Raw genomic sequence first — 16196 nt, 5'->3', positions numbered from 1 at the left:
AAAATAACCTCATTTTATATCAATCAATTGTAGCAGATTCCTCTTTCCTGAAAGTAAATTTCTTCATCAAAATAATAAGGGCTCGTAACTTTAGATATGTATTAGCTGTCAAGTCTAGAAAGTAATGATCAGAACATGCAATTTAATGAGATATGTATTTTCACAATTAAGAAAATACTCCAGGACTAGTGATGGCCAGAAAATTAATATTTTGTGAGGCAATTTTTATAGGCAACCTATCACAAGAAATTAAAAGCTAAATTATAATATTATTTACTTTAAAAATTGTTATATCCATTCCATAGTCGCCTCAATTTGTTATTGCAAATATAATCCTTACCTGCAGATAAGTTTAAATTTTATTTTATGCCCATCTTGTGTTTTAAGTTCTCTTGAGATTGATGAAAGTTCCACTTATGGAACCAATTTAGAAAATGAAATATAAATGCATCCAGTACAGGTGATTATTCTAAAACCATGACTCCAACAGGAAAATAGGTCCTATTGTTTTAGCATTTCCTAAAATACTTAAAGCAAAGAGCCTGAAATAAAGTAGCTCACTTGTTTATGATTTATAAAAATGACTATCCAATCAAGCAATCCCACATCAAATAAAAATCCATGCACTGTTATGTGTAACACTGTAATCTCATTTTAGGCACCAAGGTTGCCAAATTTAACATAGCATTAATAAGTTAACCCCCTCCTTATTAACAGTGATAGAACTTGTTTAAACTTGTGAAGTTTCACGTACAGGAAAACATACTTAAACCTAAAAACTGTCGTCTTCAAGTAGGTCATATTTGGAACAGATGAATTCATCAGATAGGCCTAATTGTCTCTATTGTTTTCTTATCAGTCAGAAATTTTTGCAAAATTATTATCTGAAGGAGTTTAATTATCCAAACCTTCAAGAAAGGCATAACTCCTGAAAACACATGTCTTGGTACCATAAGAAAGATCTCTGGCATTCCTTGGAAAATTTACATCCATAGAGCCCATAATTGAATACATTTAATTGTCCTATATAATATAATTTTAGACAGCTTTCTAATAAATCCTGGCCACCAAAAAATACTGAAAATAGTGCTTCATCATGGTTTGCATCACAGTGACATTTCACTTAAACAACATAGAACAAAATGGTAGTTCAGGTTAGTGGGAAACATCCTAGAGGAAGTCAGAGAAGTAGGGAACAGAGCTAGTGCCTTCAGAAACGTGACACCGCCCCACACTATTAGGGACTGACAAAACTGGAAGACCATTGCTATCATTCCCACCAAACTGTGCAACAGGAACTAAGTCATTGAGGCACTACTGAGTGTAGACAGCCAGAGATATGAACAGATAGAAGAATGGGTGCAATGCAGAATAGTACTGAAAAGGCTTTGTAGGAAGAAGGGGAGAAGGGAATGTTTTTAAGAGTCCTTAAAAATGTCAGTTCCCTCTTTGTATTAGATTGTTAACCAAAATATATTTTAAAATTGTTATTATTAAACCTATTGCGGCAATACAAGTCACAAACTCTTATTCATAACCTTTGGAGAGTGTTTTTCAGAATATTTCAGATTTACGAAAGATAATATGGTACATTTACCATGTATTATATGACACACTCAGTTGGATATGGGACAAAGCTGTGTAATCAAAGACATTTTTTTCCTGAGTACAACATGTGAGTATTCATACAAAATAGGGTAAATAAACTGTATAAAGTATCTTCTATTTTTTTTTCTATTACAATTAGTTCAGGTCAGATGTTGCCATCTAACTAGATCACATCAAGTTTTGCTAAAAGAAGTTACCAACAAACCTAACAAAAAAAAACAAAACAACATATACCCATTCAGTTTTCAAAACTTTTTAGATTTTAGAATTGTAATTAAGGTATTAAAGTTGTGTATTTTAAAAATTTATGACCAAATTACAGTAATAAAATGCTTCTATAATATAACTTCTAAGTAGTTAGACAAGCATTTAATTCATTTAAAGTAAATTTAGTTTAAAATTATATATGAATAGAAATACTAAAAATAGTTTTTAAAGCATATGTAACTGGAAATATTTGATCAGGTGAAGGTGCTATACTGAGGTTGGGAAGTGTATGGGTGAGGCCAAGCTGTGTGCCAGTGGGGACAGGAAGATGACATGCAGATGCCCAAGTTACTCCAAGGAATGCTTAGGGGGCTAGAAAAATGGATTTCTTCTCTCTCATCCCTTCCAGAAAGGCAGCAAGCACCTGAATGTGGAAGGTTCATCACAAATAAAGCCCTGTCACCCAATGCTCAGTCACATGAATAATTAATGATATTCAACATGGGATCTGATAATAGATCTTGTGTAGTTCCAATCACTTTCCTTACTATGCAACACCTGTCATGCATTGAAAGAAAAGGAGATAGAACAGAATGAAATATAGGGAGTAAACCTGGAATTCTTTACTTGTTACTTATTCCTGAATTACTTTAGGCAAGAAAAAAATCCTTTTATTCTAATGCTAAGGAGTTAATAAATAAAATTTAAGTTCTTCTAAAGCAGCGGTTCTCAACCTGTGGCTCGCGACCCCTTTGGGGGTCGAACAACCCTTTCACAGGGATCGCCTAAGACCATCAGAAAACACATATATAATTACATATTGTTTTTGTGATTAATCACTATGCTTTAATTATGTTCAATTTGTAACAATGAAATTGGGGGTCACCACAATATGAGGAACTGTATTAAAGGGTCGCGGCATTAGGAAGGTTGAGAACCATTGTAAAGAGACAATGGAATGGTGAATAAACCTGTTCAAAATATCAAAATGATTGCAGGTCTTTAATTTGTTTTGGTGGGGAAGAAAGTAAAGAGAACAAAAGGATTTTAAGTGTATTTGTTAACAGCAGAAAGTGGAAAAATGAGACTAAGAACTAAAAAAAAATCAATAAACACTTTCCACTTGGCACATTTTTCAAAGTTCTGATTATTTTCAACAGAGTTGGATCAAAACCAGTCTACACAGAGATTTTGGTATTTTACTATCAAATAGCTCTATATATGATAAGCATTTAAAAAATAAGAATAGTTAAAATCACAAATGTGTAAAATTAACAAAACAAATTATAGTATGTAGAGCATGTTCCTTTAAATAAATATAAATGTAGGTTTATATGCTAACATGTAAAGATAAGAAACATATACATTCAACACTACTAATTCTTTGGTGAAATATTCAATTATATTTATTGTTTTATTCATTTGGTTCTTAAATGTTCTTTAAATAATATGTATTATTTTATCATAAAATTATGAAATTTTCTATAGGATTTTTTTTCTTTGGGAAATATATTAAATGAGGTATCATTATCTTATATACCTCTCATTCTCAACTAAATAGTGCTTAATCAGTTTTCTGGAAAGTTTACTTACAGTACACATCCACTCTGATTGACTTTATCGCTGGGGACCCCAAGCCATTCTCTGCTTTACAGTAATACCGGCCTCCTTGGTTTCGCTGAATATTTGTAATCCTTAAAGTCTCATTGAAGACACTTGAGTCTTGGAATCTGTCAGAGGCACTTCCTGCTGTTTTGGTCCACCTGATCTGAGCAAGCATCAACAATGATTGTTACTTTAGGTTGGTTTTCTCAAAGAAATATCAAAAATCAAATCATTTGAAGAATTTTCTTTCAGAACTTCTACACTGCCATCCCTGGCCAGTTAATAAAAATTAAAAAGAAACATTTATATATATAACTAACTTATAAAATTATAAGTGCAATGTTATCATCATATAGTGTATGTAATTTTAATTCAATTGCATAGAGTTTATCAATAGCTTAATCAGTGTAGAGGACAAATAAATCCTATATAATAAAGAGGTAATATGCAAATTGACCATCATGCCCTCGCACAAGATGGCTGCCCCCATGTGGTCACAAGATGGCCACCAACAGATGGCTGGCAGGAAAGGGCAGTTGTGGGTGATCAGGCCAGCAGTGGGGGAAGTTGGGGGCAACCAGGCAAGCAGGGGAGGGCAGTTGGGGGTGACCGGGCCTGCAGGGGAGGGCAGTTGGGGGCAATTGGCAAACAGGTGAGCAGGCATCAATCAGGCTGGCAGGGGAGTGGTTAGGGGTGATCAGGCTGGAAGGCAGAAGCAGTTAGGGGCAATCAGGAAGGCAGAAAGGTGAGCGGTTGGGAGTCAGCAGTCCTGGATTGTGAGAGGGATGTCCTACTGACTGGCAATCGGCCATCCCCTGAGGGCTCCCAGATTGGAGAGGTTGCGGCTGGGCTGAGAGACACCCCTCCCCAGTGCACTAATTTTATGCACCGGGGTTCTAGTATAATATAAAGGAAGTTAAAGATATGTAGAGTAGTCACCCCTAATCTGTAGTTCCACTTTCTGCCATTTCAGTTACCTGTGGTCAACCCCAGTCTGAAACATTACATGGAAAATTCCAGAAATAAATTATTCATATGGTTAAGTTGCATGCTGCTATTCTGAGCTACATAATGAAATCTCACACCATCCCACTCTATCCTGCCTAGGATGTGAATCAACCCTTTATCACTTAGTAGTCTTCAGTTATCACATCTAATGTTAATGATATCACAGTGCTTGTGCTTAAATAACCCTTATTTTATTTAATAATGGTTCCTAGCCCATTCACATAACTTTTATTACAGTATATTGTTATAATTGTCCTATTTTTATTATTAGTTATTATTGTTAATCTCTTACTTTGCCTAATTTATAAATGAAGGAATGCATGTATAAGAAAAAACAGTATATTAGTATATAGGGTTCCTTAATATCCACAGTTTCAGGTATCCACTGAGCATCTTATAAGTACATCTGAGTGCAAGTGGGGATCTACTGAAGTAAGTTGTAAATACTAATTAGTTTCTCTTTCTTGTTGGGCACCTAAATTTTTTTTATATTTTCCAAACCCTGTAAAGTACTTTTAATTTATTAACACAGGTACTAGAGGTAGGCTCTCAATATCTTTTTGGATAAGCTTCATTATTTTATTTTAATTTTTCTGTTTGATTTAGATAATCCTATATAATAAAATGCTAATATGCAAATAGACTGAACAGTGGAACAACCAACCAAACAACCTGTCGCTATGACATGCACTGACCACCAGGGAGTGCATGCAGAACATAACAGGCATCAGCAGCAGGCGGCAGAGTGTGGAACATGGTGGGCGTAGGCCACAGTGGGATGGTGGAGCAGGTGAATGAAGGCGCCATACCAAAGTGGGGTGCCGGTTGCTGTCATAAGGGCGAGCCTCTGGCAGTGACTGAAAATTCTTTGCTCCCATGTGTCTCGGTGCCCCCCAGCACTCACACCTGCTGCTGGTGCCAGCCCCACTCGCACCCACTGCCGGCCCCGGAGCTGCCTCTAGCACACGATGCCAGCAACAGCCCTGCTCACACCTACTGCCAGTGCTGGAGCCGCTGCTAGCACTCACTGCCAGAGCCAGCCCCACTCGCACCCACTGCCAGTGCCCTGCGCCTGTCCCAAATGCTCGATGCCATCAGTGGGTGCGAGAGGCAGCTGCCAGCCCCGATTGCCCCTGGGGTCTTCACCACCTCTCCCTGCTCCTGAGGGGTGATCAGGGAAGCAGCCACCGCTTGCACCCGCTGATGGTGTGGGCCCCAATCGCTGTGCACCAGTGGGTGCGAGCAGGGCCAGTGCCGTCAGCACGTGGGAGCAGTGATGGCGGAAATGGGGCTACCAGCAGACAGGGGACCAGGGGCCGTGGCAGAAGGGGCAGGTTGGGGGTGCGAAGGATGGGCCGAAACTTGCCCCTGTGCCCATTGCAGCCTCGCAGCCCACAGTTCCTTTCAAGGTGCATGAATTCATGCACTAGGCCCCTAGTTTAAGAATATTGCTGTAATGGCTTATTGAGAGTACTAGAGGCCCAGTGCATGAAATTTGAGCATGGGGACTGGGTCTCTCAGCATGGCTTGCACCCTCTCACAATCCGGGACATCCCTCTCACAATCTGGGATCTCTGGCTCCTAACTGCTCACCTGCCTGCCTGCCTGATCTCCCCTAACTACTCACCTGCCTGCCTCATCACCCCTAACCACTCTGCCTGCCTGCCTGATTGCCCCTAACCCTCTGTCAGCCTGCCTGTTTGCCCCTAACCACCTCTGCCTCATCCCTCACTGTGGTGGCTTCTCCGGAAGGCATCTAGAATGACGTCTAGAAGGTCATTCAGCTGTCCAGTCTAATTAGAATATTATGCTTTTATTATTATAGATATGTAATTTTACACACCTGGTTGTTGAAAATCCTTTTTTATGGCTTTGCTTTAATAAGCCCACAAATGACTTGTCAGTTTTGATCATTAGAATTCACTTTACATCAATAATTATTTCCAAAAAATGTGCAAATTTTCCCAAAGAGAACACCTCTATTACACTGCCAAAGCATTTTGAATATATAAAACATTCAATTATAAACAATACCCTTCTTTTAAACACAGCTGTGTACAGCAGACTTAGTTTGTGCTAGCAATAAAGACACATTTAACTCAAGTTTTGTGTTATTTTAATTTATAAAACCTGAACAAAAGCCGCATGATGGTACTGTAAATGATACAAAATAAGAAGTAAAAATAATTTTTTATCTCTTTGTCCCTGCTGTACAATATATATTTTCTTGTTTTTATTTTTATGTTGAAAAATGGCAGATAGAAATCCTCTAAAAACACACATGCAGAACCATGGAAAAAATACCACTAAAAATAGTCTTCAAAATTGAAATCCTGTAATACCATTATTTAAGCTATTTTCATATAATATTAAAATTATGATCTAGTAACTTTAAAAGTATCTTTAAAAAGTTAACTAAATAATTAAAATATCAATATGAATATAATCATACTTGCCCTTATTTGTGAGTAAAATGAAAATATTACTTAGAGATAATGAAAACTCAGTAATTCACAAAATTAAATATCAAACGTTTATTCAACACCTACTCTATGCATGGAGTATACACAGAAGTAAAAGACATGATTTCTGATTTCTAGTAGTTTATATGCTGATTACTAATATGCTCATAAAAACACAGGATATAACTAGGAACCTAGTTTGATAACTAGCATTTCTATGGTGAAATCTAGGATTCTATTTTTTTTTAAATTTCAAAATCTGAAGGCAACCAAGTAAGAAAGATTTAAATAAACAAATTATATATTTTTCTTGTATAGAAATATGCCAATTCTATGATAATATATATTTCTAAGATAGAAATAAAACATAATTTCAATTAAAATAGTGAGTGTCCTTTGAGTAGCATAATAAGCAAAATTGATTTGAAAAATAAATATTTCATTAAACAAAAAGTTCTGGATAAAAAGTTAGGGAAATAACCTAGAAATTTCAGATATTAAAAATATGTTATTAAGATACAATGATTAAGTTGTCTATTACTGGCACAATACTAGAAATTGTTTGGGAATAGGGGAGAGACCAAGACCATGAGTGCACTTGTGTGTGTTGGTGTGTGTGTGTGTGTGTGTGCGTGTGTGTGTAAGAGAGAGAGAGAGAAAGAAGAATAAGAATAAGAATAAGAATAAGAATAAGAAGAATAAGAATAAGAATAAGAAGAATAAGAAAAAGAATAAGAATAAGAATAAGAATAAAAGAATAAGAATAAGAAAGGAAGGAGAAGGAGAAGGAGAAGGAGAAGAAGAAGGAGAGGAGAAGGAGAAGGAGAAGAAGAAGGAGATGGAGATGAAGAAGAAGAAGAAGAAGAAGAAGAAGAAGAAGAAGAAGAAGAAGAAGAAGAAGAAGAAGAAGGAAAAGAAGAAGAAGGAGGAGGAGGAGGAGGAGGAGGGGAAGGTGGGGAAGAAGAAGAGGAGGAGAAAGGTGAGAGAAAGGGAGAAGAGACAGACTAGCACCTATCAAACTTTTTGGTCTTAAAAATTATTAAGGACTCCAAGTAGCTTTTGTTTATTTGAATAATCCATTCATAATTATATTAGAAATTAAAACTGAAACCATGTTAAAATGTACATTAATTTATTTAAAATTATATTAATAAATTAATAAAATGTTAATATAAGTAACATTTCAAATCAGAAAACCATATTTTCCAAAACAAAAAATAATTGAGCAAAAACAATTAAATTGTTTTATAAGTCTTCAAATCTCAATAATATTTAGTTTAATGGAAAATATTCAGCTGAATAATCATATCAACTTCTGTATGCAACATGTTGCTTTGTTTGAAACATTTGAAGAAAATCTGACCTTTAGTTGGCTGTTAAAGGAAAAAAAAATTCAATAGCCTTTTCAGGTAATAGTGAATAGTCTTCTTTAGTATCACATTAAAACTCTGTAAGTGGTAGTTTCCTAACATTTGCATGCAAAGTGGAATCCGTAACCATATCAATGACCTTTTGACACTCTGTTACATTAAAATTCATTGGTCAACCATGGACTTTGTATACATTTTTCATTCATACATGATTTCATAACATTGTGCAGTAGTCATTTAGATAATATAAATTCACTGAGTTATGCCGATCTTTCAAATATTGACGTATTTCATTATGTATCAGAAGTCATGTTTATTAATATCATCATGAGTCTCTTTAGAATAGTATTTAAAGCATTGAGAAGCTGTCGTGCTTTTCCAAATTTTATCATTAGTAAAAAAAATTGATTTGGTGTTTTCTTTGGAATGGCAGGTTTACTTCATTCATATTTGATAAAATATTTGCCAAATACCCATTGTTAAATAACTATACCTTGTATAACAATCATTCTTTTAAGTTAAAAACACTATTCTATGAAAAAGTGGCTAATTCACTGCAAAACTTAAACACACTAGTCCTTACTTACTTAAGACAACACTCTATTTTAGTAAGTAGCAGAAATGTTTTATAGGAATTTTCCATTTTGCCACTCAGAATATTAAAAATACAGTAGTCAAATTTCAAGATGTCAAACATTTTTTCCTCTACTTATAAAAAATAAGTACTAAAAGGGAATATTCTTGAGTCATAGAAAGACATGTCTACTTATTGAGGGGGCTTAACAATTTATATGTCTAATTGGTGAGAAAAGACACCCCAGACATATTCTGATAAAAATTGTGACTTCAAAGTCTACAAAGAAAATTTTATGGGCTTCCAGGCAGAAAGAATGTCTGGTCCTGTTCCTTCCCGAAAGTTGACTCTCCCCTTCCTTTGTTAGAGACCCAAATTATTCATTGAGCTCATGGCTGCCCAGGACAGAGAAAACATTTTCCAGTTTACCCATTAGACTAGGTTCTTGCCTGTGTGTTTCAAGCGGAAATGTCCTTACAGAAAAGCAGGACTTAAAATTTTGCTCATTTCAACACATTTTCACTGGCTCACATATTGGACCATGAGCTTATTTGGAATAAAAATCAAGCACAGAGAAGCAATGAAATAAAAATCTGAATTCCTGACATCACAGAATTGTACTAACTGCCATGAACTATTTATAGCTCTGTACTTCTACATGAAAAATAAGTAAATTGTACTTTATGTTATATATACTTTCTGAGCATTTTCTATGACTCAGAGGCAAATAAATAAACTGATTTGAAACCTTTTATTTTGAAAAATTTTTTAAAGTACTTAACATTAATACATCATCATTTGATAGATAAGTATGGTTCACCTGGATAATATACAACTTACAATTTAAGTACTGAATAAAGTTTCTTAAAATCAAAAAGACAGAATGAGAGGATTTGTAATATCCTAGCAAAACCTCGGGGTTTGGAACCGGTGGAGGACACAAAAAAGAGGTAAAATTCTTAATGCCTTGTGGGAAGGAAAAGGAAGGAGAGAAGTAAGTTATCTAAAATCTTAAACTCCAAGAGAGTTAGAAGAGGAAAGAATGTTTCTTATGGGAGAAACAGTAGGTAATTTGTTTAGAAATACCAATAGAATCATAAATGTCTAATTAAAATAATTTTTAAAATGCACAATTCCAGCAATGGGAGGGAAAATGAGGTAAAAGTGAAAAGAATAGAAACTTGATAAAATGACCAAAATTAAAGCAAAGGAAAAAGAGAAATTATATAATCCTATATAATAAAAGCTTAATATGCAAACTGACCAAATGGCAGAATGACCAGGCAGAACAACCGGTTGCTATTTGACCAGGGGGCAGACGCTCAACAAAGGAGCTGTCCAAAGCCCACAGGCCCCAGGAAAGCCAAGGTGGGTGCCAGTAGGGGACCCCAATCTCCCTGCTGGTTGCCCCCCAGAGGGAGGCAACTGGTGGCGGCGGCAGGGGGCGGGGCCTGTGAGTTGGCGGCACTAGGCCAGCCAAGTCGGGTGCTTGCGGGGCCCCCGGTTGACCCGCAGATTGGCCCTGATTGTTGGCCAGGCCTAGGGACCCTGCCCGTGCATGAATTTCATGCACTGGGCCTCTAGTTTTAAATAAATAAGAACCATAGAGTATGAGTAAGATGAAAACAGTTGCATCAGTCATAGTTTAAATGTGAACAGATTGATTTGCACATTACAAGAGTCTATTAAACTGGATTTAAAAGTAACAAGTTTACTAGTAGATGCTGTTTACCAAATATATATGTCTCTATATAAATGTAATTATATAAATTATAATATACTTATATAATTTAAATGCTTATAAAACATACTAGTATAATGTATACATATAATTTGTATATTATATGATAAATGGACTTAAAAGTAAAAACAAGTTTTTATGCTGTTTACCAAATATATATATAATCTAATATATATTAAAACAAGGTGGCAATAAAAGATTGGAAAAAAGATGTGGACAAAGTGGTAACAGAAATATGTAAATTATAATCAATCAGTCAGCGGTGATAATATATACAATAAGATTAAATTAATAAGAAATTTGCAATTAAAAACATTAACAGGGAAAAAAGGTCATTACTTTATGTAATATTAAAAGTCACAACTGATAGCAGAAACATTTTTATTAACTTGTATGCAATAAAGTATATAGTAACTAAAGTTATAAGATAAATTAAAAACAATAGAATTTGAGAAACATATAGCTGCAGTGGGAAATTCCAATACTTATGTGAGAAGTAGACAGTTCTAGATGATACAGTTTTTACTATTCAGCTTAAAAATAAGTAATATAGAGAAATTGAAAAATATAATCAGCATATAATTCAAAGAGAAAATTAAAAAGTTGCTGAATATCTAGATGTTAATGAATAGGAAGCATTTCAAGCTAAAGTCTATGAATCCAGTAAAAGGAGCGCATAGAGCAGTGGTTCTCAACCTTCCTAATGCCGAGACCCTTTAATATAGTTCCTCATGTTGTGGTGACCCCCAACCTTAAAATTATTTTCATTGCTACTTCATAACTGTAATTTTGCTACTGTTATGAATTATAATGTAAATATCTGATATGCAGGATGTATTTTCATTGTTACAAATTGAACTAATTAAAGCATAGTGATTAATCACAAAAACAATATGTAATTATATATGTGTTTTCTGATGGTCTTAGGCGACCCCTGTGAAAGGATCATTCAACCCCCAAAGGGGTCCCGACCCACAGGTTGAGAACCACTGGCATAGAGGAAAACATAAACCTTAAATATCTCCTATAATAAGAAATGTATAAATAAGTGAATAATAAAAAAGACATTCATCTTATTTATTTTAATTTATTGTAGGTTGCTGGTAAACTAAACTAGTATTTGTTATGCAAGAACTGAAGAACTAATTCATCTTTATTTTAATTTCTTCACCTGAAGTGTCCTATGAGCTAGCCTGCATTGGGTGCACAGAATGTCATTGGAGAGGCAACAAAATACACAGGGAGTACCACTGGAAGACTTCATGGATAATTTAACTCTAGATTCCAGCAATTAATTTGGTAGATTATCCGCATATACCTGTTGAATGAATATATAGCACTTAAACTGAAATTTGGGGTGGTGGATTTAGTGGTAAGATAGACAATGAACAGCGATTTATACAAGATGAAAGTTAGACTCAGTCCTGTACTTAAAAAAAAAAATCTGGAGTGAGGCAGGTCAATGTGTACTTAATGGCTTTGCTCAGAGACTCAGACTCATTAGAGGTGGCTTCCCCCATCATGTGTTGCTTGAGTTTAAGCTCCAAAATATCAGCTATAGATCTAGCTGTCACATCCGTTCCTAGCAGAAGGAAGGAGGAAAAGACAAAAATGCCTGCTAGTTGTCTTTTACAGAAAATTCTAGGATGCTGCCTCGGGACACTTCTGCTTACATCATGTAGTTATACCCAGTCCCTAGCTACAAGATAGGCCAGGGAATGTATTCCTTGCCACACATGGCACCTCCCTCCAACCCATTGCTGAAACCTGATGGTTCCATAACTCTCAACAAAAGGGAGAAGGGATATTTAGAACAACTACTGGTCCCACGGTGGGAATAAAATATATACAATTTCTGATATGCTGCATTATTAAATATGATTGTGTTTAAATCCTGTTACAGTGACATTAACTAAAAATTTCCATAAAAATAACATCAACAAAAAGAAAGATACCCATTTTAGGAAACACCATTTTACTGTAAATTCCTACCTAATTGGAAGAAACAACAGGAAGATGCTCTTAGGTTATAGAAAACTAGAGGCCTGGTGCACGGATTTGTGCATGAGTGGGGTTCAGCCAGGGGTGGGGGAGGCTGTGGGCAGATGGCCGACCAAGCCTCCAGTCAGGGTGGGGGTTGATGGGAGGCAGGCCCCACCCCCGATGGGAGTGATGAACTCCTTTAGCTTTTTCTTGTCTGTGAAGCTATTTATCTGGCCTTCGATTCTAAATGAGCTTTGCTGGGTAGAGAAGGGCATGGCAAGAAATATTCAAAGTGACAAAGAGCAAGGACCTGCAGCCAGGGTGCCCTTCCTTTTGAAAGGATGTGGCTGCTCCGGGAGCCCAGGCTTCCATCTTGTGAAACTCAGGTCAGTCTTTGCATCGGGTGAGTGGAATCGCTGAGGCCTATTTGAGAGTCACCAAGGCTGGGAGGTGATCTCGGAACAGTTAAAAACACATGCGTGAAGGGATGTTATGGGTTCTCTCTCATCAAAAAGCCCACGCGTGTCTGTGCTACACCGTGGGTTGCTTTAACACTGAAACCTCTATCCACAAGCCCACCCGCCTCCAGGAGCTGGCAGGAGGTTGAAAGTGGCCGTGGGTAGATGAGGCTGGTGCCAGGCGACCTGGCAGGTGTCAGTGGTCGGCTGTCTGAGCCCCAGGTGCGGGGAGACAGGCTCTGACATCACACTGAGCGGAGGATTTCAGGGCATTGGAAGTGGCTTCAGAGTTTGTTGCTATTTTGTTTTATTTTTACCTCTTTTTCCCTTTAAATCTCTCCAGGTTGCCTGCATTTGGGAGAGGAGCAGCCTTTGCAGCCTCCTCAGCGGAGAGTAGGCCTCCGATCTGGGTTCACACACAGCCAGACAGAGTCCTGTTTAGAAACACGTGTGGGTCTTGCATTATTTGCGCTATTACCGATAAAGAGGGTTTTAGATTCTGGCACTTAAATATGTTTCCTGCTTATCCACGAGGGTAGGAGGCAGAGCACAGCCACAGTTCTTCACTCACTCACAGGCCTCCGTCCAAGGGCAGCGATGCAGGTGCTTTGCTCACAGGGGCCGGGGAGCAGGATCGGGCAGCAAATGCAGAACACGGCCAACCATTGCCTGCTTTTCCCAGAACTTATGCGTCTGTGGGACATGACGTTTATCACATGCTGTTTCTCCATGTGCGTGGTCAGTACGGGTTGCTGAATCAGGCTTCCTTCTGCAGCATTGTGGTGGTAGGGGGAAGACCGCATGAAGGTGCGAACACAACCTGTGTGGACTCCTTGCCGAGTGCCTTCTGTATACCTTCTGTATACCTGGCGGGTGTCTCCCCTCAGAAGGGGTGCCAACAGGTCAGTCGTGTGCTCCCTATGTCTGCCACCAGCAGGTGAGGGGTGTGATGGAGGCAGGGTTGGCTGGGGGTGAAGCCAGAGGAGGTTGGGGGTGCAGATCAGGGCCTGGATCAGGCTGGTTGGCTGCTGCAGTGCACGTCATAACCACCCGTGGTTCCGGTTGTTCTGCCATTTGGTCTCTGGGCTTTTATATTATATAGATAACACTTAGCTTAGGGTTATCCAACTCCCAACATAAAATTTTCTACTTTGTGTTTTGATATAATGACATTTCTGAAACATCATTGCTTTTATCTAGCCTTAAATAAAATCATTGTTGACTGAGATAACTTAAGAAAATGTTAAAAACCTGAAGCACCAATTAAATATATACCTGGCTGAAACAAACAAAAAAAATATTACATGGAGGCTACAGAGCTCAGACTTCTAGGTCCCCCCCTTTAATTAATGTCTAGTGAATGGGGATTTGTGAACTGAAGCCACTTTCTATCAGTTGCCAAGGAGTTAGGCTATATACACTCAGATCAACCTATAGAGACAAATCTGAGCTTTGTTCCAACCTTGTTTCTACTTTGAAAGAAGATCCAACATCAGTAAAAGAAATCCAGAGAAATGTAAGATAAGCATCTTCTTGTTTGATCTGCTGTAATTGTTGGGGTGGTTTGTCCCCAGAGCCTTTGGGCTCTAAACAAAGAGAGTCCCAGAGTGTCAGCCTGAGAGTTGAAAGGAATACCTATAGTAGGTGATTATAAGTAGTGCATATTATGCTTTTGGGGGGGAAAAGTGTATCCTTTTATCCTGCACTAATATCAGATAAAATTACAGAGGAATTATGTTCTCTTTGAATTATTTAATACAATAAATAGAATTCTGAGTGGCACTGGACCCCAATTCATATAGGTTTGATTTTTAATCAATTGTGTCAGTCTCCCATAAATTATAGCAAAATGTCACACTTGCTTCTAAATCTAATTTATAAAATGAATCACAATTGTCAGGGAAAGCAGCAAAATTTTAACCTGAAAACTTCTATACTTCATGCATACAACACCATACTTTTCTAGTCACTACTACTAACATTACTAATACTATGGATAATGAGAACAATATAACTTACAGCTTTAAATATCTACCTATTAGAGTTATTACCTGGTATGACCACAGTGTGTTAAAGAAGGATTTCTCAGTGTGTGTAGAGCAAATAAGCAGCTCAGGGAAGCTATAAAGAAAAGAGTCTGAACATCAAAAGGGGTCTTCTCACCACCCAGTGGATAGTACAGTGAAGGAGACGGAACCATCATGTAAAGGCATTGGGAACGAAAGGAAGCCCATGGGGTGAGAATGGGTAGTTCTGAAACTAGTGATACCTAAAAGCAGAGAAAATTTATGTTTTTCTGATCTTCTCTTGCATGTGGCTTTTCTTTGTACTTCAACTTTAAAGAACTCCCTCATCTCTTCTGTGAATAAACAGTGTGAGGAACTAAATAAAATCAGTGCTTATCTTTAACAATGTGGGGCTTTCTATGTGTATACAGAATGCTACAGCAGGGCCTACTGGCATTAATTCAAATCAAAGGTGGAAGAAGAGGGCACACCTTGGTGCAAATGCTTATAAATACAAAATCTTGGGAATTGATGCAGGTTGCCTTGTGGGAGAGTCTTATATTGTAGCATAACTAAGATATTAACCATGGTCTCCAAACAACCTGTAACAGGATTTTGCTTCTTTAATAGTTTACAAAATGCTTTTTCTATTTCTGATTTCAATCCCATGACAGGCTTAAAAAGCAGGATACATTTTTCTCCCTATTTCACAGCTCCAGCTCTTCCATGACCCTGTGACTCTGAGACCTTGTACACAGGCCTCCTTCTCACCTAAATGCTCTCCTTTTCTCCTTCACTTATTATTCTAGTTAATTCCCTCTGATCCTCCAGAAATCACTTTATTAGAAAGCTTACCCTCTCCCATAGGTACTCTGTTATATCCTGTCCTCTTTATTGTCATCGGTCCCTGAAATTTCCTCTCTGGGAGTACTCATCACGTTATATAAATTAGCTATTTGTATATGGTTCCAAATAACTGGTGTTGTCCTTGATTCTCTCGGAGTCCCTTTATCTTTCTTACATTTAGCTCCCTAGGATTCCATTTCTCATGGGAGAAGGTCTTTGGGCTGTGCAGCCACCTTGCTCTCAGAGTCTTGGGAATGTTTGTGACTTTGCACCCTACCAGTGGCTCTCAGCCAATGAATGGTTAGTGTGCCTGGCTCCCTTGCCTCCA

At 37.4% G+C, this 16196-nt stretch overlaps 1 protein-coding gene across 1 annotated transcript in view; it reads right to left on the bottom strand.

Annotated features, from left to right (window-relative positions):
- Window positions 1-3400: 3400 nt before the first annotated feature.
- Window positions 3401-16196, bottom strand: part of LOC139013047 (MAM domain-containing glycosylphosphatidylinositol anchor protein 2-like) — a 512403-nt gene continuing 499607 nt past the window's right edge. Inside the window, exon 3 of the mRNA XM_070419270.1 lies at window positions 3401-3583. Coding sequence (XP_070275371.1) covers window positions 3401-3583 — 183 coding nt within the window. The remainder of the gene's footprint in view (window positions 3584-16196) is intronic.

Source organism: Myotis yumanensis, unplaced genomic scaffold, assembly GCF_028538775.1.
Source record: "Myotis yumanensis isolate MYYU_CA2020_CCGP unplaced genomic scaffold, mMyoYum1.0.hap1 SCAF_1, whole genome shotgun sequence".
NCBI classification, from domain to species: Eukaryota; Metazoa; Chordata; class Mammalia; order Chiroptera; family Vespertilionidae; genus Myotis; species Myotis yumanensis.
The sequence above is the reverse complement of the archived record's forward strand: the minus strand, read 5'-3'. Positions and strand labels throughout refer to the sequence as shown.